This window comes from Diceros bicornis, chromosome 19, assembly GCF_020826845.1.
Source record: "Diceros bicornis minor isolate mBicDic1 chromosome 19, mDicBic1.mat.cur, whole genome shotgun sequence".
NCBI classification, from domain to species: domain Eukaryota; kingdom Metazoa; phylum Chordata; class Mammalia; order Perissodactyla; family Rhinocerotidae; genus Diceros; species Diceros bicornis.
The window spans coordinates 51,381,780-51,409,586 of NC_080758.1; the positions used below are offsets into that span (position 1 = coordinate 51,381,780).

At 43.0% G+C, this 27,807-nt stretch overlaps 2 protein-coding genes across 3 annotated transcripts in view; one reads left to right on the forward strand and one right to left on the reverse strand.

The window, feature by feature from the left end:
• ABHD12 (abhydrolase domain containing 12, lysophospholipase) overlaps positions 1 to 1,196 on the reverse strand; it is a 79,977-nt gene extending 78,781 nt beyond the window's left edge. Inside the window, exon 1 of the mRNA XM_058563365.1 lies at positions 909 to 1,196. Within this exon, the coding sequence (XP_058419348.1) occupies positions 909 to 1,099 (191 nt within the window). The 5' untranslated portion in view covers positions 1,100 to 1,196. The remainder of the gene's footprint in view (positions 1 to 908) is intronic.
• Positions 1,197 to 5,849: 4,653 nt separating this feature from the next.
• Positions 5,850 to 26,800, forward strand: GINS1 (GINS complex subunit 1). Of its 2 annotated transcripts, none has more exons than XM_058563379.1 (7): positions 5,850 to 6,030; positions 12,321 to 12,385; positions 15,024 to 15,122; positions 15,720 to 15,810; positions 16,861 to 16,977; positions 21,124 to 21,198; positions 22,854 to 26,800. In XM_058563379.1, the coding sequence occupies exons 1-7, from the start codon at positions 5,956 to 5,958 to the stop codon at positions 22,920 to 22,922; spliced, it is 591 nt and encodes a 196-aa protein (XP_058419362.1). In that variant the 5' UTR covers positions 5,850 to 5,955; the 3' UTR covers positions 22,923 to 26,800. The 2 variants fall into 2 exon arrangements, with proteins under 2 accessions (XP_058419362.1, XP_058419363.1); XM_058563380.1 differs by lacking the exon at positions 5,850 to 6,030 and adding an exon at positions 6,173 to 7,129.
• Positions 26,801 to 27,807: the final 1,007 nt, after the last annotated feature.

Here is a 27,807-nt window from a genome sequence, read left to right on the forward strand (position 1 = left end):
TTTTCCTCCAGCAGCTGAGGATGTGGTGACTTCTTCCTTTCCCTTGTCACTGCAGACCACTTACTTAACCTTCCCCCAAAGGCCGGGCAGTTCTGAGCAGAGAATGCCACTTCTTTGTGTTTTTTGTTTTTGGTGAGGAAGAGTGGCCCTGAACTAACATCTGTGCCAATCTTCCTCTACTTTGCATGTGGGACGACACAGCGTGGCTTGACGAGCGGTGTGTAGGTCCGCGCCCAGGATCTGAACCCAGGAACCCCAGGCCGCCAAAGCAGAGCGCAGGAACTTAACTGCTACACCACAGGGACTCCCCCCCCCAATGCCACTTCTGACAACTAGTTATCCGAGACCAAGAATTACCAAAGTGAGAAAAAGGTACCGGTGAGCCTCCTCGCGAGTCCCTCGCAAAAGAGGAGATCCGAGCTGGCCCCAGAACACCCAAGGTCTGGCGCCGGCCCCTCCGCCTCCCACATCTTCCGTGCCGCGCCGGGCGTCCAGGGGCCTCCCCGACACCCGCAAGCGGAGTCGTCCTTTCCCTGCCGCTCCAAACCCCCGGGAGAGACGCTCGTCCAGCTCGTCGCTGAAAGCGTCCCCACTGGCTCACCCGGGGGAAGGCAGGGGCGGGGGCTGGATCCCAGGCGCTGAGGGGGCGGGTGGGGAGCGGAGGAACACCAGGGGAGTGCGGCGCGGGCAGGTACCGAGGGGCGGGATGGGGGGTCGGGGGCTGCCCCCAGGCCGCACTGGCGGGCCAGAGGAAGGGAGGGCGTCCGCGGAGGCCGGAAGAGGACGGTGAGGGGCTGGAAGGTAGGTAGGGGCACTCCTGCGGCGGGGAACTGACGGGGGGGGGCTCCGGGGCGCGCACGGGCCGCACCTGCGGGCTAGGTAGGGGCCCCGCCCTGCGCCGCGCCTACCTGCCCAGCGCCCGCTTCATGCCCGCGTCGGCGGCGCAGCGCGGCTCGGCCGGCCCCTTGCCCGCCAGGCGCAGGTTCTGCTTCAGGCGGCAGTCGGCGTCCAGCGCCGCGGCGGCCGAGCCGGAGGAGGACGAGCCCGAAGCGGCGCAGCGCTCATGCTCCAGGGCGACCGGCTCGAGCCGCTTCCTCATCCCGCGGCCTACACGGCCGGCCGCCTACGGCGCCCGCAGGCCTCGCCCGCCCGGCCTCGCCGCAGTCGTCGCCGCCGCCCAGAGGAGCTGCCGCCACCCGGCGCCCACCGCCCCTCACATCCCAGCCCAGGTCGCGGCGCCGGCTACGGACTGGCGCCGGGGCCTCGGCCGCACCGGCCAATCAGCGCCGGGCTGCCGCCAGCCCTGCCTCCTCCCGGTGCTGCGGAAGCGCACCCAGCATCCCTGGCGCGACCGGCATCTTGGAGAAGGGCGGACGAAGCCGCAGGGAGCGTCATCGCCCGGCGGGGGCCGCCTCTGTCGGCGTGCTGAGGGGCAGGCGGAATGCCTGCCAGAAACGGGCGCCCAGCGAGCCAGAACCCCGCGGAAAGCTGGCTCCCTCCGCTTCCACCCCAGGCTTTCTGACCCCCGCGCAACACTCAAAACCCAATCTGGGTAAACCCCTGGAAATGTTCTTACAAAGGTTTATAGGACAAAAAGAAAAAGGTAACAAGTCACAATTCTAATGACTTATAACTGTTTTCCCACAAGGACTTTACTTAAAAAAATGCATTTTCAGGTACTTTTTGGTTTGTTGAAACACAAATGTATAGATACTTATTTTTAGCTTTTGGGACGACATGTGAAAACAGCTGTTACTTTTTAAAAACCTGTATTAGGTTTTAGATTTTTGTAAAACAATTAGAACTAGCAGAAGGGGGACAATCCATTTCAAAGATAAATTTCCACTTGTGAAGCCCAAATGAAGAACTAATTCAACCCATCCTACAAACAGAAAAGATAAAAGAGCAGTTTCACATGTTTAGTTTTATAGCTTTGGCCATTATTTTTTACAAACCATCTGCCACCAAGAGATTTTGCTTACTTATTCGAAAGTAACTTTTGTAATTTCAACAATTATATCAGTTGAAAACTATTGGCCAGTGATAACTTAAGATCAATTAGAAATGCCTTTAGAAATTCAATAGCTCCTTGTATTAGCTTTGTGTTGTTGGGGAAGAGGGAGAATCCCCCTCCACCCTTTCCCTTAAGGTTCTTCTGGCTGGCCAAATAATTAACAAGACAGGTTAGCAGGAGAAAATAATACCAAGTTTAATAACATGTATACATGGGAGAAACCAGGGAAACTGAATTTCTCAACACAGTGGCAGAGATTCTCATCTTAAATACCATCTTCAGCTAAAGACAAAGGAGGATGTTGGGGCAGGTGGTGTTTTGGGATTTCAGAGGGCAATAAGACAATTTACATGGACAGGGAAATGTAAGTGTTCGTCAGACAATGCTTTCCAGGGCCACCTATAAAGAATGTGGCCGGAGAGACAGGAATTATAGTGATCGAGTATGTAGATTTAAGTCGTTGTCTTCTGTCCTGATAAGAGTTTTCACAGATAAAGTCATCCCCCCTCTTCCCACTATACAGAGGGAGATACCGTTACAAATGTAAATATTTGGTAAACAGAGCTTTGTTAAGAATGGGTTTAGCAAGAACCCTGCCAGTCTGTCTACACCCAGAGTTAAATTCCTTTAGGCAGTTTGGGGGAGGTCAAATGTCCATCAGAGAAAATAATCAAGGTAAAGAGATATATTTCAGGGTGGCCAATTTTGATCTCCCACAGTGATGATACTTTGAAATGGCAGAAGAATTTCATTGATTGTATACCAGATATCACAACCAGTGTTCATATTTGTGTGGATATCTCCAACTACACTTGTGGAATTTAAATGGTGAATTCTTTATAAAGCATTGTAGTAGTACATACCAGAGATTGGGAATCCAGGAACTAAAGTGTAAAAAAATTTTGAACCTATCACTCACAAAATCCTCTTTTTTTTGGAAGATTGTCCCTGGGCTAACATCTGTCGCCAATCTTCCTCTTTTTCTTTTTTCTCCCTAAAGCCCCAGTGCATAGTTGTGTAGCATAGTTGTAGAGTTGTAGCTCGTCCACGTGGGACACTGCCTCAGCATGGCTTGATGAGTGGTGCCGAGGTCCGCACCCAGGATCCAGACCAGGAAACCCCGGGCCGCGGAAGCAGGGTGTGTGAACTTAACTGCTACTCTAAGGGGCTGGCCCCCAAAATCCTTTTTAATAGAGAAACAAAAAAGCAAGGAAGGGAGGGCTGGAGAGAAGAGAGAAATGTAAAGGGTATTGAGTGTTGCTTGCTGGCACTAGGCCCTGCCTATACAGTCCTCAACTCGTAGTCTACACTCACTTTCTGAGTGATCTTATCCAGGCTTTAAATACCACCTGTCACTGGGGACAGTCACATTTGTATCTCTAATAGTCCACACCTCTTCCTTGAACCCTGGGCTCCTCTATCCAATGGTCTACTCATCTACTCTGATATCCTACAGGCGCCTAACCATATTGTGTTCAAAGCTGAGCTCCCAACTCTTCTCCCACCCCCAGCTCCATCCACAACTTTCCCCACGTGAGGAGTGGCAACTCCACCCTTGGAGTTCCTCAGGCCAAACCCTGGGGTCACCCTTGATTCCTCCCTTCTTATGCCACAGCATCTATCACCAAGCTTTGTCAGTTCTCATTTAAAAATCTATCCCCAGGATCCAAGCACTTCTTACCACCTCCACCATCCACACACTGGGCCAAGATGCCATCATCTCTCACTTGGATTATTTTAATAGCCTAAGTGGTCTCCTGCCTTCTCCTTTGCCTCACCTGTACTTAACGCAGCGGCCACAAAGGTCTTTTTAAAAACCTAGGTCCAATCCTGTCACTTGTTTGCTCAAAACACTTCATTGACTCCCCATCTCACTGAAAATAAAACCAAAAGCTTATGTAAAGGCCCACAGGCTGTACCTTACATGGCCTCCAGCCCTCGCTCTGGTCTCAGCCACCAGCCTCTCCCATGCTCACCTTGCTCCAGTGTCACTGCCTCCCATGCTTGCACACGTCCCCCCACACCCCTCCTCCCAGCCTCTGCACTTCCATTCCTGCTGCTTGGAATTCTCTGCCCATGCTGTGGCCACATATCCACGTGGCTCACTACCTCCCCACTTCAGGTCTGTGCCTTCTCTGAACACTAACTCAAAACTCTCAGGCTTCACCAGTACTCTGTTCACCCTCCTTGGCTTATTCTCCTTCGTAGCACTTTTTACCAATATTTGCCATTAGTATATCGGCATCTATGTATTGCTTTTCCCAAACTGGCACGTGGATTCTGAGAGTAAGGATTGTGTTCACTGCTTCATCTTAAGTGTCTGGAACAATGCCCAGGATGTAATAGACACTTCAGAAAATATTTGCTGCAGGAATAATGAATCATCACAACCCCTTAGAAGTGGGTACTGTTGTCCTCATTGGATAGGTAAGGAAGTGAATCCCAGGCCTGGGGACTGAAATTAAAAAGGTTTATGGCAAAATTAAAAAGGTTTTGGATCACAATACTGTAGCACAGTCCACTAGAGAATTGTATCTTTAATGAAAACACTTAGCTAAATTATCTCTTAACGTAGAGCTGAAAATGAAATGTCACTCAACTTAAGGATGATTGAAGCATTGTAGGCCATTCCCATGCTCACGTCTCAGATCACACATCTACTGTATCTATATTTGCAGAAGAGGGACACAGTGTCTAGGGTTAGCTAGAATGAATCCAAGTAATATTGCTTTTTAAAAAATATCCAAATAAAACGAATTGTTTCTATAGCAGTAATTCCCACCTTCGATTCTATATAGTTATGAAAATTTCCATAATCATTTAGGCAAGTATATGGCTATGTGAATGCGTGTTAATCTGGGGCATTTTTCCCCCTTCATAGACCTTGTGACTGGAGCTATTTTACAAATGTTTTTAAATGACTTCTTTTAAAATCAAAGGTGGTACTGTGGAGTTGAAAGCTTAAATACAGGGTCTGTCACTTGATGAGCTGTGAGACCTCGGGCAAATTATCTAACTTGTTTCCCTTTTTTTTTTTTTTAAGAAGTGACTTCTATTTATTTATTTATTTATTTCCCCCAAAGCCCCAGTAGACAGTTGTATGTCACAGCTGCACATCCTTCTAGTTGCTGTATGTGGGACGCGGCCTCAGCATGGCCGGAGAAGCGGTGCGTTGGTGAGCGCCCAGGATCTGAACCCAGGCCATCAGCGACAGAGCGCGCGCACTTAACCGCTAAGCCACGGGGCGGCCCATAACTTGTTTCCTAATCCGTTCCAAGAGACTTAATGACCACCTTAGGGTTAATCCTGAGAATTAAATGAAATAGAAGTCCCAGTCCCTGCCACACAAGAAATACCCAATAAAACTTGGTTTCCCATTACTATCTATCAAACGAAAAACTCACACTGCAAAACTAACGAACGAAACGCTGCGTCATAACGTGAATGCACACCAAGTTCCCGGGCCTGCCTTCTGAACCTCAAAGTGCGCAACCCTTGGAACCTAAACGAAAAGGAATGACTCAAATGGAAAAAGGAAGTTGCGGGGCCTGCATTTCTCCCGAGCCGTGGTGCGCGCAGAGTTGCCTGGTTACCCTCCTGGGAACTCGAAGAAGTCTACTCAGCCTGCGGACCCAGGCCCGCCGGCTCTCCCCACACGCGGGGGCCATCCCCAGCAAAGGACCTCCACCCAGGACTCTGCCCGTCTTGAAGCAGCTGGGCAGTGGAGTCAAATGTCCCTTTGCCGCCGCCGTAGGCCGCGACGCCCATCAGTGCGTTCCTATTGGCTGGCCAGGCTTGGCGCCAAAACGCGGAGGGGAAGCGAGGATCAGGAGCTGTGGGACCGGGAAAGATAGGAGCCGAGAGCGGCGGCCGAGAGCCCGGGGACCGTTTGTCGTGAGAGTGGGCGGCTCACAAGGCCGCGGGACCGGGGCGCGTCCGCCATGTTCTGCGAAAAGGCCATGGAGCTGGTCCGCGAGCTGCATCGCACACCCGAAGGGCAGCTGCCCGCCTTCAACGTGAGGGGGGCAGGGGCAGACAAAGATGGGCGTGCTGGCTGGCGGGGCCTGGAAGCCCCGGGGGCGGGACCGGGGGCGGGGCGGCTTCCCGCGGTTCTTCCTTGCGCCTTACCCGGAGGGTTTACTTTCTCGTGGTGTAAGCTCCAAAGTCGGGGGACAGAAGTTTTGGAACGTGGCAAGACAAAGTATAGGAGGAAAAAGAAAGCACTAATGTTTATGTCACCCGGCGATATTGTGAATTTCCTCCTATGTCTCCCTTAGTGTTCTCCGGTGTGCAGCTCTGCTGCTGTTCCTTTGTTGCACCAAGCATTGATTAGTAGTTGCCTGTGCTCTAGCATTTGTCGTGCACTCGGGCAGCAAAGGGTGGTGATTGAAAGCTAGGCCTGTGGAGCCAGGCTGGGATTCTGGCTCCATCGTGTGGCTTTGGGCGAGTTACTCAAGCTTTCTGTGCTGTTTTCGTCTCTGCAGAAATGGGGCCGATGGGAATAGTACCCAACTCCTGGTATGCTGAGGGCTGATGAGTTGGTGTATGTCAGGCTTTCTGAACAATGCTTGACACCCAGGAACGGCTAAGTCAGTGCTTGCTATTAATTTTCTTTCTGCCACTGCTGCTGCTACTCCTACTGCTCTTATGATTATTCTTATTTCCCTGTTACTGCTACCCCAGTCAGGGTGCTGAGCGCTTGACCTACATTATCTCTCTTTTTTTCTTTTTTTTAATTGAAGTAACATTGATTTATAACATTATGTAAATTTCAGGTGCACCTCGTTATATTTCCATTTCTGTATGGAGTGCATCATGGTCACCACCCAAAGACTAATTATCATACATCACTGTAACCTATATTATCTCTTGTTCTCATGGTAACCCTTTGAAGTCTAAACCATCTTTTATTTTCCATTTTTTTCCAGCTATCTGTTGGAAGCTTGGGGAGATTAAGTGACACAGCCAGTAAGAAGTAAAGCTCAGATTTAAACCCTGGCAGTTTGGCTCCAGAGCCTGAACTCTAGGTTCTATACTTGACTACATCCCCCGTCATAGGGCAGCCACAGTGTGGATGCCAGGGCACATTGTGCTGGGAGTGGGGCACGAAAACAGGTAATAGAATGTAATGTGATAGGTGATGCCGAAGAGGTGTAGAAAAGGAGCACAAAGGAGAAATGCCAGTGTGAGCTAGGGTACAGGAGGGGGCGTTTGAGCCATGCCTAGAAGGATGAGGTCACCACTCTGAGAAGGGAGTGAGGCGTCCCAGCCAAGTGCAGAGACGGGCAATCACATAGCAAAGGGTGACTGAAAGACAGGGTGTGTGCAGGGACTACAGAGGTGGGTTCCAGGCCTGGGAGAGTTTGGTATTCACTCATAAGGCATTTGGAAGCTGGCAGAGGATTTTAGACAGGGGAGTGAGAGGGTAATTTTTTATGTTTTGAGGATAACTATAGCAGCAGCAATATGGGGAATGGATTGGAGAGAAGAAAGAATGGAGGCAGGGAGATCGTTAGTGGGTGGTTAAAATAGACCAGATGATAGATGTGTATGGTCCAAACTGTGTCTGGTCAGTGGGCCCTGAAATCGGTGTCTGGCCTGTATGGGCTTGAGACAAACAAGACTTCTAACTATTAGAACAGAAGTGGAGATGGGGTGAGTAATCAGTGAGGAGGAGGAATCGGGATTTTGGGAGGCGCTTCTCTCAGGTGGCTGAGTAAACCACATTGGAGTTGAGGAGGAAGAGTGTTCGGGGGAGGGTGAGTTTTGTTTTGAACATTAAAGGGCACCTAGTCTGACAATTAGGTCATTTTACAGATGAGAAAACTGAGCCAACAGAAATTATGGATCAAGTTAAGGTACTTGTCTGAACTTACAGCATATTGGAGGAAGAGCCTCAACTTGAACACAGGTTTCCTAGATTCTAGTCTGTTGTTCTTTCAACTTCAGGACAGTTACCTCATTTAAAAAGTCAGGAGACAACAGTGGGAGTTTAGTAGAGATGCTGGAATGCAGAGGTATGTAGGCTCTAAAATATGGCTCCACGCTGGGGTCCGGACAACTAGGCACTTTGGAGTTCATGATGCACATGAGGAAACAAGCCCAGAGAGGCAGAGACTTCTCCAACAGGTGCTGGCTGAGGTGGCCTTGGAACCGGCTCTTAAGACTCTTAGTCCAGCTGGCCTTCTCACTCAAATTTTAAGATAAGTGTTGGTTTACTGCTTTTGGGGAGCCAGGGATGGAACTTAGAAGTTGTAAAATCACTCCTTTTTCTAGGTCTTAGTGTGGTGGGGCACCTTTTGTTGCATTCACCTTCCACTGATAAACCCACCTGCCAGTAGGTGATGCAGCAGGCCTGCAGGCTCTGGCCCCTCTGCGACACAGCTGAGCAGGGGCAGAGAGAGAACTGATTTGATTGATCTGAAGGCTAATAGGCCCAGGACACACACAGGCTCTCAAGAATCATTCCTCCCAGGGGGATGATAGTCAGTGGGTTTTGAGCAGAGACTCTGGTTCATTCCAGAATCCCTCATGGCTAGATGCTGTGTTCAGCAAACTGAAATGATTATCCACTTACTATATGCAGAACTGGTAATAGTTTAAGTGAGTTTTTAGGAGAATTATCTTGGGCTCCCAGAGGCTCAGATCAAGCCTCTGAGGCAAGGGGCACAAAATGGATGCAATTCCTACTATAGGTTAAAAAAAAAAGTCTAAATCTGAAAGTTTGTGTATATTTTTGCAAAATTATTTCACACTTGTCCTTTGTATACCTGCAGATTTATTAATTGTACAACAGTTTCAACTATTCCTTAAAATAATATTTGTTCATAAAAGGAATATTTAACTGAATTCTAATAAATCAGACTTTTCCATGATCTCTTTTCAACCAGCTGATGAAAGTGAAGGTAGAAGTCATGCTTACATTTTTCATCAGGAATTATATATTTTCTTATATTTGAGCAGGTTTAAGTAGTTGATTTTGTAATTGGACCAGTAGTGCCAAAGCATTTTTGCTAATGCATACATTTTGACCCTAAAACTAGAATAGGAAAAGTCGATGGGTCGCTTGGCTTTGGATTGTTGACAAACCTATCGTGTAACATTTATGAATTTCAGAATTCTAATGTTTTTATCCTTCCAAGGGAAAATTTTTTGAAAATTTGTCCCAAGGTGAATAGTAGAAAAACTCTTTTGGCCTTTCTATTCTAGCAGTAAAAGCAAAACACTGTTCCTTTTTTTTTATAATCTTTTAAGACTATTTTTCAGGAAATAATAAATTATTTACATACTTTTGTCATAGCTTAGTGCTTCTGTAGGACTATTGATTTTTTTGTCATCAGTTTTATTGAGGGATAATTTATATACAACAAAATACACATTTTAACAGATTTCTGAGTGTTTTTATTTTATTTATTTTATTGTTAATATTTTTTTTTTGCTGAGGAAGATTGGCGCTGAGCTAACATCTGTGCCCATCCTCCTCTATTTTGTACGTGGGACACCGTCACAGCATGGCTCAATGAGCAGTGTGTAGGATCCGAGCACATCCAGGATCTGAACCTGCGAACCCCCAGCCGGCAAAGTAGAGCGCGCAAACTTCACCACTACACCACCAGGCCAGCCCCAGATTTTTCAGTTTTGACAAATGTATACATCCTTATAACCAGCACCCCAATCAAGATTTCCGTCACCACAAGGGTTCCTTTTTCTCCTTTGTAGCTCCCTCTGACCTGCAGCCTTAGGCAACCAGGGATTTACTTTCCATGAATACAGATTTTATTTGTCTTTTTTACGTATTTTTGGATTTAGTGTGCCAAGAGTTGTGAACTTTCTGTCAAGGGCCAGATAGGATCATGCAGTGTGTACTCCTACGTGTCTGACTTCTTTTGCTCAGTATAGTGTATTCGAGATTATCCTAATCAGTATGTTGATTATGTATATTGTGTATGTTGTCAGTAATTCATTCCTTTTTATTGTTTTTTTTTCTATTTTTTATTGTAGTAAAATACATAACATAAAATTTGCCATTTTAACCATTTTTAAGTGTACACTTCAGTCACATTAATTACATTCACATTGTTATGTAACCATCACCTCTATTTCCAAAACTTTTTCATTACCCTAAACAGAAACTCTGTAAGCATTTATTTATTTATTTTAATTTTTTTTTTTTTTTTTTTAATCCCCCAAAGCCCCAGTAGATGTCATAGACGCACATCCTTCTAGCTGCTGTACATGGGACATGGCCTCGGCATGGCCGGAGAAGCGGTGCATCGGTGCGCGCCCGGGATCCGAACCCGGGATGCCAGCAGCGGAGCGTGTGCACTTAACTGCTAAGCCACGGGGTCGGCCCACTCTGTAACCATTTAGCAGTAACTCCGCATTCCCCTCTTCCCCCAGCCCCTGGTAACCTCTAATCTACTTTCTGTCTCTATGAATTGGCCTATTCTAGATATTTCAGATAAGTAGAATGATACAATATTTGTCCTTTGTGTCTGGCTTATTTCACTTAGCATAATGTTTTCTTTTTTTTTTTTTTTTTAAAGGAAATTTGATCTTTAAAGATTTTATTTATTTATTTTTGCCCCCAAAGCCCCAGTAGATAGTTGTATGTCATAGCTGCACATCCTTCCAGTTGCTGTATGTGGGACGCGGCCCCAGCATGGCCAGAGAAGTGGTGCGCACCCGGGATCCGAACCCGGGCCGCCAGCAGCGGAGCGCGTGCACTTAACCGCTAAGCCACGGGGCCGACCCTAGCATAATGTTTTCAAGGTTCATCCATGTTGATGCATGTGTCATTACTTCATTCCTTTTTATGGCCAAATAATATTCCATTGAATGGATATACCAATATGGTTTATTGATTCATCAATTGATGGACATTTGGGTTGTTCTCACTTTTTTTATTACGAACAGTGCTGCTCTGAATATTTGTGTGCACGTTTTATTTTGTAATTTTATTGAGCTCATAATAGTTTATAACATTGTGAAATTTCAGTTGTACGTTATTATTTGTCAGGCACCATATATATGTGCTCCTTTACCCCTTATGCCCGTGCCCCAACACCCTTCCCATCTGGTGTCCACCAATCTGTTCTCTGTACCTATGTGTGTGTTTGTTGTTGTTGGGTTTTCTTTTCCTATTTTCCACATGTGAGTGAAATCATACAGTATTTGTTTCTCCATCTGACTTATTTTGCTTAGCATAATACCCTTAAGGTCCATCTCTGTTGTCCCAAATAGCAAGATTTCATCTTTTTTATGGCTGAGTAGTATCCCATTGTATATATACATACCACATCTTCTTTATCCATTTGTCTGTCAGCGGGCACTTAGGTTGTTTCCAAGTCGTGGCTACCGTGAATAATGCTGCAATAAACGTAGGGGTGCATATATCTTTTCAAATTAGTGTTTTCATGTTCTTTGGATAAATACCCAAAAGTGGAACAGCTGGATCATATGGTAGTTCTATTTTTAATTTTGGGGGGAATCACTATACTGTTTTCCACAGTGGCTGCACCAGTTTACATTCCCACCAGCAGTGTATGAGGGTTCCCTTTTCTCCACATCCTCTCCAATACTTGTTATTTCTTGTCTTTTTAATAATAGCCATTTTCATGGACGTGAGGTGATATCTCCTTGTGGTTTCGATTGGCATTTCTGTAATAATTAGTGATATTGAACATCTTTTCATGTGCCTGTTGGCCATCTGTATATCTTCTTTGGAAAAATGTGTGTTCAGATCCTCTGCCCTTTTTTTTCTTTTTTTTTCTGGTGAGGAAGATTGGCCCTGAGCTAACATCCCTTGCCAATCTTCCTCTTTTTGCTGAGGAAAATAGCCCTGAGCCAACATCTGTGCCCATCTTCCTCTGTTTTGTATATGGTGCACCACCACCATATACATGGCTTGATGTATATGTACACCATACAAGCATGGCTTGATGAGTGCGTAGGTCTGTGCCCAGGATTCGAACCTGCGAACCCCGGGCCACGGAAGCAGAGCACGCGCACTGAACCGCTACGCCACCGGGCTGGCCCAATATGGTATTTCTATGTTTAACTTTTTGACAAACCATCAGACTGTTTTCCACAGACTGTACCATTTTACGTTCCTACTTGCAATGTATGAGGGTTCCAATTTCTCCCCATCCTCGCCAACGCTTATTATTGTAACCATTCTAGTAGGTGTTTTTGCTTTTTGATGAGATGTGTAAATCAAAGATAAGCATAGTATAGATAGAATATTGCTACAGACTTGGTGGAGGAATTCACGAATGTGTATCAATGTTACTTTATATTGTTCTAGGAGGATGGACTCAGGCAAGTTCTGGAGGAGATGAAAGCTTTATATGAACAAAACCAGTCTGATGTGTAAGTTTTGATAAGATTGATGTTTTAAAACAATATAAGAAATAAGATATTGAAATCAGATAATCTTACATCAGTTTTTAGATGTGATTTTTTTAATTCTCTGTGAGCCTAATCATACTCTAGCTATACAAATCATCACAGGACTAGAGAGATTTGTGTTGATCACTGCTGTATCTTTGGGAATTCAAATAGTGCTTGGCATATGGTGGATGCTCAATAAATATTTGTTGTTTGACTGATATGACTTGAAAGAAATTAGGGTAGACCTAAAAGAGATTAGACACGAGCAAATAAAAACCCTAACAAAATGAAATGTAGTTTCCATTGCTTATTTTCATTGATAGATGCCTTAAGGTGTTAAAGGGAGAATGGGCAATTTGTAAATTTAGCAGGAGCAGCAGTGGTTTCCTGTAGCTGGAGTGGAGTTTGCTGAGAACCAGCGTTCCAAAAGCTGCAGCTTGGTAGGTGGGAGGGCTCTAGATTTACAGAATCTTTAGGGCTAAGGATGGTAGTTGGCACAGTGGAGAATTTGGGCTGTAGGACAGACTTCATAGGTTCCTAAGATCTGTGAAGAGTAGGACCCAAAAGAGTACCAACTACTGGATGAAAGGTTAGGTCTTCAGATCTCAACCACCTCTTTTAAGTGGTGCTTAAGGATCAACACAGAAAACTCTTCACAGATAGAATGAGGAGCTGAACTGTAGCAGGTCTACAGTAAATGTAAAGTCCTGAACTCAAGTTCCCAGGCAATTCATTCATTCAACAAACAGTACTAAATGACTGTGTGCCGATAAGTGGCTCTGGTATTCCAACTATAAGCCACATAGTCAAGATTTCTGCCCCTCTGGCCCTCACAGTCCAGTGTGGCAGACAGATGTGAAATACAGATGCACCAAACTGGGATAGAAGCTATGAAGGAAAGCAACAGAGTGCTAGGAGAGAGAAGAGTGAACTGAAGGTATAATTAGATTGAGGAAACAGGGAGGTTCTATCCAAGAAGAGACATTTCAGCTGAGTCCTGAAGGAGAAGCAGGTTTTCGTGAGGCAGTAATTGTGGGCAGAGAGCCTTCTAGGCAGGGGAACAGCGTATGCATAGGCTGTGAGTCACGAAAGAGGGCGGCATGCTCAGGAGACTGAGCCTTAAAGAAGGCCAGCAGAGCCGAAGCTGAATGAGCAGGCAAAGGGTGATACCAGGTGAGACTTCTAAGCATATAGGGCAGGTGGTGGCACATTTGTGTTTTAAAAGATTACCCTGGTTGCTGAGTGGACCATGGATGGAGGGGCTGAGAGCAGAGGGAGGCATCCTGTTATCCAGGAGGTGACAGGAGAGGTGGCTCGGACTACGTAAAAAGTGAACAGGTTCAAGACGTATTTTGGAGGTGGCCTAACAGGCTTGGGTCCAGTAAGGAAATGATTTTCCTGTCTAATCTGTATTTGTACCATTTGCACATTCATCATCCAGAATTCTGTGCTCTGTTCTCCTAGTTTCTTTTTGGGGGAGACAGTCACTATTACCAGTTTCTGGTTAAAAATTATTTATCAAGAAATCTGTTTCTTTTTAATTACTCATGTGTAAATATGAATTATTTTTAATATTTTGTTATAATCCAGAGTACACTGTAAACATTGTGGAGAATAAATCTGATTTTCATACAGTGGCAGAAGTGTGTAGAACCGGTCCAGAAGACGTGAGAGGACAGGACATGTGTTGTGCCTCTTTGTCAGGGCCTGTAGCAGGCACTGCATGAAGACATCCTTGTATTCATCTCGTTCCTTTTAAAACTCCAAAGTAGATTTTTATTCATTCTGTACATCTGGTTTTGTTTTGTTTTTCCCAATTTTATTCTTAATGTGGTAAAATACATATAACATAAAATTTGCCATCTTAACCATTTTTCAGTCTACAGTTGAGTAGTATTAAATGCATTCATAATGTTGTGCAATTATCACCACCATCTATCTTCATATCTCTTCCTCTTATAATACTGAGTCTAGACCCATTAAACAATTATATATCTGGTTTTAAAATGTGATACTTGTCTAATATCTAAGAAGATGTACATTTTATAGGGTAAAACCAAAGTTTTCTCCCCCTTTGTGTGAAGAACACAGAGTATAGTCCATGCACATAGTTGAAGATCAACAAATATTTGTTGGATGAGTGAAGGACCATTTTGACTCCATTTTAACTCATTTTACTATAACAAGGATTTGGAAGTACCACCCAAAGAGGAGTACTGCATAGAACAGAAACATAGTGTAAGACCATAATCTTATGAACCATGATGTTAGGTTTGTATCTTAACCCTAGCATGATAAAGGAATTCTAGAAAGTGAGTAAACACGGTGTTTGTCTTTTGGAAATAATGGAGATTATCAGTGTGCAAAAATGCGAAGTATCAGATGGTTAAATGAAATGCTGATGGTATGATCTTAGGCAAATTATTTAGCTTTTGGCTTTTTTATCTTTTAACATAGTAATAAAAGCTCTGATGTGGAGGCAGGTACTATTTGCTTAGGTTAACTGCTAATCATAAATAGATTAAAACAAGCATGCAAGTCAGTTGTTGGCTTTGAAAATTTTACTTATACTGAAATATAGATATTTGTTCTTTTCCTCTTTAAATGTTCTTACCAGGAATGAAGCGAAGTCAGGTGGACGAGGTGATTTGATATCAACCATCAAATTTCGACACTGTTGTTTGTTAAGAAATCGCCGCTGCGCTGCCGCATACCTGTAAGCTCAGTTTTTGCTCAGAGTGGCAGGGAACAATGGAGGGTTTTTTGTGTGGTTTCCTAATTAGCCACTGCAAATGAGTAACAGAATTTCTTAGATCTGTTTTTCCTTTAAAGGCATTCTAAATTCTTCTCTTTTTTCTATTTAAAATTTTTTTATTATGAAAAATTTCAGTATTCGTAAAACTAGGGAGAATAATATAACAAATCCCCACGGATATATAGGTTTAACAGTTTTTAACATTTTGCCGTGTTTGCTTCATCTTGTTTTATTTGTCTCTGCTAAACTATTCTAGAGCATCATGGCATTTTACTGCTGAATACTTTAGTATGCCTGTCTAAGAAAAGTACCTTTTGGACCTTTTCTCACGTGACCTTGTACCATTCTCCCTAGAGAAGTGAAGAGGCCTTCCCAGCATCTTTCTGGTTCACATTCATGTTTTCCCCAAGATCTTCTTACAGTTCGTTTGTTTGCCTCAGGAGCCAAATAAAGTCCATATATTACATTGAGGTTGTTGTAAGTCTTGAGTCTCTCCTGATCAAAACAACTTCTGACATCCCTGTTGTTATGCCATCTGATACCTTCTTAATGTCCTAGGTATGACCGATTGCTTCGCATTAGAGCACTCAGGTGGGAATGTGGCAGTGTCTTGCCAAATGCTTTACGATTTCACATGTCTGCTGAAGAAGTAAGTTAGCACTTTGTTCAAGTTTATGAATTTGGAAAATATGGAGGTTCTGGCATTGTTCTGTAATAGTATTTATGGTATTTCATTTTTTGTTTTTTACATCTGGTTTTCAGCAGTTTTTGCCTGTATTTATTTAGTATATACTGTGATGAGAATGGTAGGAGTAATTCTAAATGCAGTGCTATATGGAAAATTTTGTTATTACTTAACAAAATAAAGGGTCCCCTTATAAGTTACTTATTAGTGATCCATTAGTAGGATTAAAAAACTGGCCTTATTATTTGGGGGTTTTCCATAAAATGTGTGTATGTGTGTGTATAATATTTTTAGTGTATTCACAGAGTTGTGCATCCATTACCAGCATCTTATTCCAGAACATTTTCATCACCCCCCAAATAAACCCTGTAACCATTACCAGTTACTCCATATTCTCTCCCCTCTTCCCAGCTCCTGGAAATCACTATTCTACTTCCTCCATAGATTTGCCTATTACGGCTTTTTCATATAAGTGAATCATGCAATATGTGGCCTTTTGTGTCTTGCACTTAGCATGTTTTCATGGCTTATCCATGTGGTAACATGTGTCAGAACTTCTTTATGATTTATGGCTGAATAATATTCCATTGTACGGATGTACATATCTTAGCCATTCCTTGGTTGATGGACATTTGAGTGTTTATCTAAGCAGTGTTTTATAGTTTTCAGAAAAACTGTCAATGCAGAGTTTGAAGAGATTATAATTGTGAAACGGTGTGTTTTTCACGGTTCTGTTTCTGGTGGAATGTTCCTTAGGTCTATGATTAAGTACGCTGGGATGTAAGTTCTGCATGAACAGAGGTTTTTGTTCACTTTGTTAAATGATCCATCCTAAGTACCCAGATCAGTGCCTGGTTCATAGCAGGCAATCAGTAATATTCGTCGTTTAAATGAATTAATGGTCACAGTAATGATCCGTATGGGGATGTGTGCTACTTCTGAAAGGATGAATATACAATTTCTGCAAGTTTGTTTTCTTACAACTTTGTCAAATGACCATCTTTATATTTGCAGATGGAGTGGTTCAATCATTATAAAAAATCCCTTGCTACTTACATGAGGTCACTGGGAGGAGACGAAGGTTTGGACATTACACAGGATATGAAACCTCCAAAAAGCCTATATATAGAAGTAAGTATACTTTTTTAAAATGGATTTTTTTATTATTATTTTTTTTTTTTGTGAGGAAGATCAGCCCTGAGCTAACATCCATCGCCAATCCTCCTCCTTTTTTTTTCCCCAAAGCCCCAGCAGATAGTTGTATGTCATAGTTGCACATCCTTCTAGTTGCTGTATGTGGGACGCGGCCTCAGCATGGCCCGAGAAGCGGTGTGTCGGTGCGCGCCCAGGATCTGAACCCGGGCCGCCAGTAGCAGAGCACGGGCACTTAACCACTAAGCCACGGGGCCGGCCCTAAAATGGATTTTTAACGTGTAGATTGTGCTGACTTTGGTCTAAGAAGAGGAGGGTATATGACTATATATTAGTTCATGTTAAAAATAAAAAGAGGGGCCGGCCCTGTGGCGCAGCGGTTAAATGTGCGTGCTCCACTGCTGGTGGCCTGGGTTCGGATCCCAGGCACGCGCTGACGCACTGCTTGTCAGACCATGCTGTGGCGGCGTCCCACGTAAAATGGAGGAAGATCGGCATGGATGTTTGTTAGCTCACGGCCAGTCTTCCTCAGGAAAAAGAGGATGATTGGCATGGATGTTAGCTCAGGGCTGATCTTCCTCACAAATAAATAAATAAAAATAAATAAAAGGAAACATAAACCCAAACCAAAAATGTTACCTCTGGGAGAATGGTGGGAATAGGATAAAACAGCTAAATCTTTTTAATGTGCCTGTTTTAACAGTTTTAACTTTGGAACCATGTAAATATTTTATATATTATTAAAACAAAATTAAATCAAAGTGGAAAAGCAACGCACAAATTTTGAAAGCAAAAAGAAACAAATGAGAGGAAAATGGGCACAGATGTTAGCCCAAGGCCAGTCTTCCTCAGCAAAAAGAGGAGGATTGGCAAAAGATGTTAGCTGAGGGCTGATCTTCCTCACCAAAAAAAAAAGTAATTTAAAAAAAATAGAAACAAATGAACCTGTGTTTCAAGTTGGTGGATTAGTCAAACAGCAATTATTTTAAATTAGTTTAAAGCACATAAAGTGATTGTACATCCCTAGTGAGTATGTTCTAAGGATGAAAAGAATTATAAAGAAATCCTAACCTGTTTTTAGTAATTATATTAGTAATATTGTTACTGTTATTTTGTAACAATTTATACATTGATGGATAGAGCAAAAAAGTAATGGCACTAGGAACTAAGATATTCAAAATAAAAGAAAAGGATTCAAATATTAAAATGAAAAAGTTAAGTGAAAAAATCCTATATTTCCAAACTCGAGTTGGAAATATCAGCATGGACTCATGTTAAATCATCTCTTTTTCTAAAAGAGTATTTCTTAGCTCTGTCCGCTGAAAAGGCCTAGAAACAACAACCAACCCGGTAGCCATGAGCATCCAAATTCTGGAGTCTAAATGCCATTTTCCACTAAAGGAAATGAGGACTCCTTGGGAAAAAGAAAGGCTGATTCTAGGTGTTAGCCAGGTCTTAGATAACAAGTATGGAGGACAGCACAAGGAGTGCTGACAGGACTTGGGAACCGATTTGAAGGAGCTCTCAGTGGCCAAAGAAGGGGCAGTTGGAGCATCAAAATGATTAATTGCAGTGAACTGAATCACATCAATTACGTTAGAAGCATGAAGGCATAACGACACCAAACACCATCAGTAATAACAACAATTAAAAAAATAAAACCTCTTTAGGTCCCCTTGGAGAAGATGAGGGAGGCAGCTCATTTTGAGAAGTGGTAAATAAAAGAATGGAATCAAATATCCATCTGCCTTTGCTATACAAACTCTATCTCAGGGTAGCCAATTTGTTTACAAGGGAAATCTGTTTCTTATAGAAGAAGAATTGCAGCGAATAAAAGCAGCAGGATTAAAAGAACTAGATTAATGCCGTTTTGTAGCCCTAATGCATGCAGGCAAATAGCTAATAAAACCAGTAGATGAAAAGTTAATGGACACTTTAATAATGGATGGATATGGATAGGTATGGATGACACCTGGACCCCCTGATCAGTCTTAATATCCAGAAAGGGACAACCAGACATTTTGTGCTTCGTGATGTCTTGCAGCAGGAAGTACATAACACCATTTGCCAGAAAATCAAACCTGATCTGATCCATCCCCTAGACCTAACTTCCAGTTTATAGGAAATTCAGGGACTGAGGAACATGTTAAATGACCCCACAGGAATCCACAACAAAATCTAGTTTGTGGGAAACTACCCAACAAACTCCCCACTTTCTTTAAGAATAAATTGCCAAGGGGAAAGGGGAAAAAGGGAGAGAACCCCGTAGATGAAAAGAGATTTGGAGACGTATCAGAAACATGTAATGTGTAGCTCTTATTGAACTCTGATTTGAACATGGCAACTTTAAAAAAATTCATGAGGGGCCAGCCTGGTGGCGCAAGTGGTTAAGTGTGCACACTCTGCTCCAGCAGCCTGGGGTTCGCTGGTTCGGATCTCGGGCGTGCACTGATGCACTGCTTGTTAAGCCATGCTGTGGCGGCGTCCCATATAAAGTGGAGGAAGATGGGCATATGATGTTAGCTCAGGGCCAGTCTTCCTCAGCAAAAAGAGGAGGATTGGCAGATGTTGGTGCAGGGCCGATCTTCCTCACAAAAAAAAAAAACATGAGGGGCCAGCCCGGCAACGTAGTGGTTAAGTTCGCCCCCTCCACTTTGGTGGCCCAGGGTTCGCGGGTTCGGATCCTGGGCACAGACTCATGCACCGCTTGTCCAGCCGTGCTGTGGCAGCGTCCTATATAAAGTAGAGCAAGATGGGCACAGATGTTAGCCACGGGCCAGTCTTCCTCAGCAAAAAGAGGAGGATTGGCAATAGATGTTAGCTCAGGGCTAATCTTCCTCATGCACACACAAAAAAGTAAAATAAAAATAAGAAAATTCATGAGACAAATGGAGAAATTTGGACACTGGATATTTCATGATATTAAAAAATTATTAATAAGATGTGATAATGGTATTGAGATTATGTTTTTTAAAAAGAATCTTATTTTGTAGAAATAGATAGTAAAATATTTATAGATGAAATGAAATGATATCTAGGGTTTGCTTGAAAATAATCCAGAAGTGTATAAGGCAACAAGATTGACCAAATGTTGATAATTGTTGAAGCCAGTTGATGGGACATGGAGTTGCTTTATATTAATCTTTTTACTTTTGAATAGGTTTGACATTTTCCATAATAAAAGTCTATTTAAAGAAGCAAAAAGGTGGTAGTGGTGGTGGGGATTTTTCTAAAATAGTATTTCTCAAACTAAGTTAAAATACCTTTGGGAGTCATGATAAGATTCGGAGGAATCACAGGACATCATGAAATTATCTAGGAAAAGTAGAAGACTGGAACTCGCTGCTGGAGTTGGCTTACTAATACTAATGCTGGTGCTCAGGAGAATACAACTGCAGTCCTGAGTTCTCAGAGGAGATGAAGAACATCCTCCTGGTTTCCTGTGGCAGCACGTAGAGCTGCAGCCAGGTCTGTGACCTTCTCTCTAGGGACACCTTTCAACAGTCTTTCTTTGCAGTTGCAGAAGTGCTTACCAAAAGGCTGTCTTACCCCTCCTGCCTTCCGACTAAGAACCTCTCCTGATTCTCACAACATGAGTCTGCACCTGCTCTTTCCTGGTGTACTTCTCAGTGTTCCTGGGAAAGAGTCTGATATCAAAGGAGATTGGAAGAATCTCTTTAAAACAGAAATTCTGTAGACTTACCTATGTCTTCTCCTCAGATGTTGATATTTTATGGGAGGGATCTATAAGAGGCAGGTTGGGGTAGATCTAAAACATTCTCTTCTTTGTAGATATATGTTTCAACTGCTTGGTTTTCAGAATTTGCAGAGGGGAAAGAATCCAGTGATATTGTCTCCTGTTAGCAGCCCCGAGTTTCCTTGCTGTTATCGCTGACATACACAGACATTTGTAAATTTTGCCATTCTTCTTCCTCCTCATCAAAACAGGACGGCTGAAACCACTAGAATACCACAGGAAGAAGTACTAGGCCTAGGGACACAGAGAAGAAACAAACAAACAGAATGCCTAGTACTTCTACTATATGGGTATTTATATAATCTCCATTTACTTTATGGTCACTACATCTTAAATAATTTAGATAAAACATCAGTTTTTCGTTTCAGGTGCGGTGTCTAAAAGACTATGGAGAATTTGAAGTTGATGATGGTACTTCAGTCCTATTAAAAAAAAATAGCCAGGTATTTCTTGTCTTAAGATACTTTAAGAGTCTTGAATGATGGAAGTGTTGGAATCAGCAGAAAAATAAATATGACCTTGTAATGATCATTTATATTGTAGGCATTATGTTTAGTATGACACTGTGTTTTGTCCTTTTCATCCCAAACACCATCCTGTGGCTGAATTTCTTAAGCTTTATGGCTGACCTTCCCACCTGGTGTGCTGAGATAGTGATTCTCCAGCCTGGAGCACCTGGTGGGGCTGGGGCAGGCAGAAGCCAGCCGAGCCCCTCCTCCATCTGCTCCCTTGCTAGACAGTTGTCATTTTCTGTGTGGACCATGCAGAAGCCTTCCTCCTGAGATGCCTTTAACTTTGTCTCAATAGTGCCCTACCCTCAATTATAAAAATGGAAAACAATTTTGCAAAAATATAATCTATAGCTGATATTAAGGGGCTTCTAAAATGTCTGACCACATCTAAAATCAGTTTTCTATAGACTCTATGGTGTAGACCACCCGGATCCTGTAAGACATTCATAGGGAGACATATTCTTCCCATCCCTGCTTTCGTACTTGTCAGCATGGCAAGCATGTTTCTCTGTGTCCAGAAATCAGAACCTCCTCATTAGTAGATGTTGGAATGACTGTTACATGAACAACTCCATATGTTTTTTTCCTTTTTTACATCTTACGTTCTGAAGCGTTTTAAAGATTCAGTTAACAAGTTAGACAGCAGTGCTTGGCCCGTGTGTCCTTGTGACTGGTTTGGAGGAATTTGGTCAGGGGTCTCGAATGAGGCCTTGGAGTTTCTGAGGAGGGACCTTCAGGTGCCCAGTGCCCTGACGTTACATCTTGCTCCCTGAAGAGTTTGGATGATGTCTCTGGCTAAGTCATTTTCTAAGATTATTTGCTCTGTCCTTTCTAACGGACTGTTTGTAGTTTTCACCCCAGTATGTCTGTCTTGTCTTGGAGATTTCTTTGGTCACCTGTGAGCTTAGAAAGTCGTCCCGCCTTGCTTCCTGCACCTCCACACTCCAGAGTTTAGTAAATGTTCACTTCTGCTTTAAGCCCCTGTGTTTTGAGAGGGAATCAGATGAGGCCTTTCGGCCTCAGAACAAGAGCGGTGAGGACAGGTGTTAGCTGGGTCCCAGCGTCTTCACAAAGCCTTGTGAAGAGCACCCATGTCACAGCTTACAAAGATTTTTCATCCTTGAGAAATACAGGAGAAAAGTTGCCGCTGTTGTTATTAGAAGAATAAATGTTCAGACTCAAATCCTGGAGAAGATTTAATGGAGAAGACTCTCCTTTCATTTGTGTCCCTAATGAGCTGTTGTACCACTTGTAATCCAGTGCCCCAGAATCTCACCTACCTGGATGTTCTGTGCATAAATTAAAAAATGCAAACACTAAGGAAAATACCTACTAGAATTCAGAAGTCTTTAGTTAAATTTAACCTAAGCAAACTATGAATTTGTTTATAAAACTAAGAATTCAGTACAGCTCTAAGTGGCATTAATTTCAGTTGATTAAAACAGCAAATATAATTAAGTTTAGCTTTTAATGACTTAGCTGTTGGAGTTTGAAATAATCAGTTGCTACTTTTTAATGGTGCAAAGTGTAATTTAAAATTCTTTTCCATCATTTCTCCTCCTCTCCCCCGACTCCTTTCCCCATAGCACTTTTTACCCAGGTGGAAATGTGAGCAGCTGATCAGACAAGGTGTTCTGGAGCATGTCCTGTCCTGACTTCACCCTGGGGCGCTGCCAGGCTTCCCTGGGGTGCAACGTGGAACCCAGCCATGGAAACGTCTACACATGCCTCTCCACCGTCCTCTGTCCCCAGCCCTCTTTGGCTGTAAAAGTTGCGTCCTTTAAGATAGTCAGGAGTACTTGGCTGAGGAGTGGAGTTTGTTTTTCTGTTGTATAGGATTCCTCCTCCTCTTTGTAATAAGCTGTACCTGTAATCATAACACTCCGACAGTCACTACAACATGCAGTTTTTTTAATGAAAATTAACTTTTATTACATTTGAATCTCTTTTAAACAATGAGAGTTTCACGGGGCTGTTGTGTTGTTTCTGCTAGTGTGTGTTGTGCAAGCCAGGGAGCTGAATTTGTGGAATACGTGTTTCCAAGTCACTTGCGCGGGTGGAGATGATGGTCCATAAAAACTTTCAGTATATTTAACGTTTAACGACGTACTAATTTGTCATCTGGCTGTTTGGGAAGGAAGAGAGGAAGGACACAATGGGTTTTGCCCATTTCCAATAATGGCGGCTGGTCTGGCTCGTGCCTGCCTGCGAGCTTGTGGGGTGAGCACCAGTATCACCACTTTGGAAAGAGAAATAGAAATTGGGGCTAGAAAAGGAACTTTGTGCAGTTTTCCCCCAGGCTTACATTGACCGAAAAGTCACATGAAGAGTTGGTCAGCCAAGTGGAGAGCAATTTCTTTGTCCGATGAGCTGTGAGTGGTGTAGGAGCTGGAGAGGCACCAAGTGGTGTTGCCTGGTGGTCAGTGGCCTTTGCCCACCAGTCCCTCCATGACCAGCCCAGTGATCTGAAAGAGGCATTCAAATGTGAGAGTCCAGATAAGCCTGGTACCGGGCGCACACTGCATGTGCAGTTTCATTTTTATAGAGGGGACTGTTTCTGGCCAAAATTATATTCAAGAAATCAGGTTATAGAAACCTTTACCTAGCATGTGGATCTGTATGTTTTCATAATAGACCTACTTAGGTCAGTCGGCTGCCCTTCGCAGATTATTTTCATTATTAAAAATAATTTCTCCCCATAGTTTTCATAGTCGGATCAGGTTTTCATCTGAATCTTTGGTGATAAACAATAAGGAAAATTTCCTGAGTGGATGGGATGGGTGAGGTTGGTATTTGACTGTGGGTCTGTAGTCACTTCCTTCCCTCGTATTCCACTCCCGGAGCATGTGGAACCACACACACAGCGAGCCCCAGGTCCCCGCGTCAGCTAGGAGGATAGACAGCCGAGAGGACATGGCTCTGTCGCCAGCCCAGCATCATTCCCCAACTTCGATTATACGAGGTACTTTTGTGTTTAATTCCCCAGATAAAATAAGTATGTTCTTTATTTGAAATGAATGTATACTAGTTGAATTTAAAATTTTGGAGGTTTTATTGATTTATATTGACTGGCTCTGTATTTAGAATTGTGACTAGAATTTTAAACAAATAGCATTTTTTCTTATTATGAAGGTAATATATGTGCAGTTAAGAAAAATACAGTGTAGAAAATGAAAGTAAGTTCTCCTTCACTTACTAAATACCATCATCCAGTGTGCTCACTATTAGCTGGTTATGTACATAAAGTACAATCCCATTTCTTTTTAAGTGGTTTCCCAATTATTTTCTAGTTTTTGTTGTAATGTGAATGAAATCTTTTTTCTATTATATTTTCTAATTGGCTTTGGTTAATACATGTAAGAAAGCTGCAAATTAAGATGATGTGGCCAAATTCTAATATTTATATAAACATTTCTTTTTCACATTGATTTTGTTGTCTAGAACTTTCAGAAAAGTGTTGACTGCTGCTGGTAATAGCTGGCAGCTTATCTTTTTCCTGACTTGATTGGAATGCCGCCATCTTTCTCAACCTTTCTATCCCATACTTCTCCAGGAAAAATACCAAAACTTGTGGCCTCCCTCAGTGCAACTTGAAGCCTCAAAATAAATTCAATATTATAATTAAAAATAAACAGTGATATTAACAAATATGATTTTTCCAAGTGAGCTTTTGGAACTTGAGTGATGATCATGTGGTTTCTTACTTAACCCCCCAATGGAATGGATTATTTAAAGAGAATTGTGTTGTTGACCTCTCTTGCCTTCCCTGGGCTACACTCTTCTTGGCCAAGTGTGTCAACCTTTCAGTGAACTGCAAGGTTTGATTTGCTGTTTATTGGGGAATTTTGCAACTGTGAGTGATGTTGGTTTATAGAGTTTTAGAAGAGGGGAGTGTGTGCACCCACGGGTGTGTGTGTGTCTGCTTTGTCAGTGTTGTCAGTTATCTATTCTATGAAACAAACCACCCAAAACGTGGTGGCTTTAAACCACCCCATTTTATTATCTCTCATGATTCTGTGGGTTGACTGGGCTCAGCTGGGTGGTTCTGCAGGTCTCGATGGAGTTTCTGATGCGGTTGCATTCAGATGCTGGCTGGCTGGCTCAGCCTCCCTCTCTCTGTGTGGGGTCTCCACGTGGTCCCTCTAGCAGGCTGGCTACACTTCTCGCCCAGCAGCTCAGGACTCCCACAGTGGTGAGAGGGTGGAAGTAGGCACTGCTGGTTTTCTGAAAGGCTAGGCCTGGTACTGGACTAGCATCACTTCTCTGCACCCCTCAGTGAGCCCAATCACAGGCTGCCCAGATTCAGCGAAGGGACCGTGTGAACCACAGGAAGGCGGGAATACTGAGCGGCCCCCACAGCCAGTATGGTGTCAGTGTTCTGGCGTCTAAAGTGAGTTGGTTGCCTGTTTTGAACAGAAATGTAACCTTTTACATAGCTTTAATACCTACAGAACCATCTGGGTCTATGTTGTTCTTTGATAAGTCTTTTTATTGTCTTCTTTAGTTTTTGGTCAAGTTTTTTACTTTTTCTTTAGTAAATTTTAGTTATTATGTTTTTCTAAATCTATTTTAATCTATATTTTGAAGTGTATTAGAAATTTTTTTTCTTTTCTCTATTAGGTCATTAGGTCTATTAGGTATCTGTTTTCTCTTTTTTGTCTTAGTCATGTAACTTTTTAAAAAATATGTGTAATGATTATTAATCTTTTAGGATGTAGAGGAGGGAGATGCAAATTTTAGATGATTTATTTCTTGATTTTCACAATTGATAGTATTTAGGATGAGTTGAATTTATTATTCTATTTTGTAACTTTATAAAAAACAATATATTCACATGGTAGAAAATATATATGTATAATAAGATGTACAACAAAAACTCTTGCTTCCTCCTCTGTCCTTATCCATCCTGTTCCCATACTCATAGCTAACCACTTCTATTCATTTCATGAGTACGTTTTGAGTGTTTTTGTATAAATAAAAGAAAATATGAATATAAATTCTTGTTTCCCTCTTCCATAAAAGATACCATACTATAAAACGTTTGTGGTATTCACTGTATGGCTGTGTTATGCTCTGAATTGTGTTCCCCCTAAATTCATGTGTTGAAGCTGTAACCAGTACCTCAGAATGTGACTGTATTTGGAGAAAGGGCCTTCAAAGATGTCATTAAGATAAAATGAGGTCCTAATCCAGTATGACTGACATCTTTATAAGAAGAGGAAATTGGGACATCCTGGCTGTGAGACTTGATTACGTGAACACAGCGATAAGACGGCCATCTGCAAGCCAAGGAGGGAGGCCTCAGAAAAAAACAACCTTGCTGACAGCGTGACCCTGGAGTTCCAGCCTCCAGAACTGAGAGAAAATAAATTTCTGTTGTTTACACCACCCAGTCTGTGATCTTTTGTTATGTCAACCCTAGCAAGCTAATACAGGTTGTTAAATACTTTTTCTTAAAAATCTATTTCCCTATTGATGGACAATTGAATTGTTTCCAGCTTTTTGCTATTACAAATAAAGCTAACATGAGTGACCCTGTGTGTATATCATTTCATACATATACAGCTTCATCTATAGGATAATTATCATTTCGATGGTTCTTGCCAAAATATATAGGAATTATAATTGTACTACCACCAGAAATGAATGAGAGGGCCGGCCCCGTGGCTTAGTGGTTAAGTGCGTGTGCTCCACTGCTGGCGGCCTGGGTTTGGATCCCGGGTGCGCACTGATGCACCGCTTCTCCGGCCATGCTGAGGCTGCGTCCCACATGCAGCAACTAGAAGGCCGTGCAACTATGACATACAACTATCTACTGGGGCTTTGGGGGGGGGGTGGGAATGAATGAGAATACCTATGCCCCTCCCCACCCCAACAATCCTTGCTGTTTCCAGTTTCTGGCTATTACAAAAAAAATATGCCAGGAATGTTTGTGTACAAGACTATTATGGATGTATATGTAATTTGGGGCAAATAACTAGAAGTAAAATGGCTGGGTCATATTATAGTTGTATGTTTAACTTTTTTTTTTTTTTGGTGAGGAAGATCAGCCCCAGCTAACATCTGTTGCCGATCCTCCTCTTTTTGCTGAGGAAGATTGGCCCTGGGCTAACATCTGTGCCCATCTTCCTCTACTTCATATGGGACGCCGCCACAGCATGGCTTTACAAGCAGTGCGTTGGTGCGCTCCCGGGATCTGAACCTGTGAACCCCAGGCCTCCGAAGGAGCGCGAGCACTTAACTGCTGCACCACCAGGCTGGCCCCATATGTTTAACTTTTAAAAAACTACCAAACTGTCTTCCAAGGTGGCTGTGCCTTTTGTATTCAGACCAGCAATGTATGAGTCCCAGTTCTTCCATGTCCTCACTAACACTTGTTATGGCTAGTCTGTTTAATTTTAGCCATTCGAATAGGTGTGCAGTGCTACCTCATTGAGGTTTTTTTTTTTTCACTTTTTCTCCCCAAAGCCCCAGTAGGTAGTTGTATGTCATAGTTGCACATCCCTCTAGTTGCTGTACGTGGGACGCAGCCTCAGCATG

Excerpts from the sequence above, each read along its gene's own strand:
- GINS1 (XM_058563379.1), top strand. The coding sequence starts at position 5,956 with ATGTTCTGCGAAAAGGCCATGGAGCTGGTCCGCGAGCTGCATCGCACA. Across the intron at positions 12,386-15,023 it reads GAACAAAACCAGTCTGATGT|GAATGAAGCGAAGTCAGGTG; the intron begins GTAAGTTTTGAT and ends TGTTCTTACCAG. Across the intron at positions 15,811-16,860 it reads TTCACATGTCTGCTGAAGAA|ATGGAGTGGTTCAATCATTA; the intron begins GTAAGTTAGCAC and ends TTATATTTGCAG.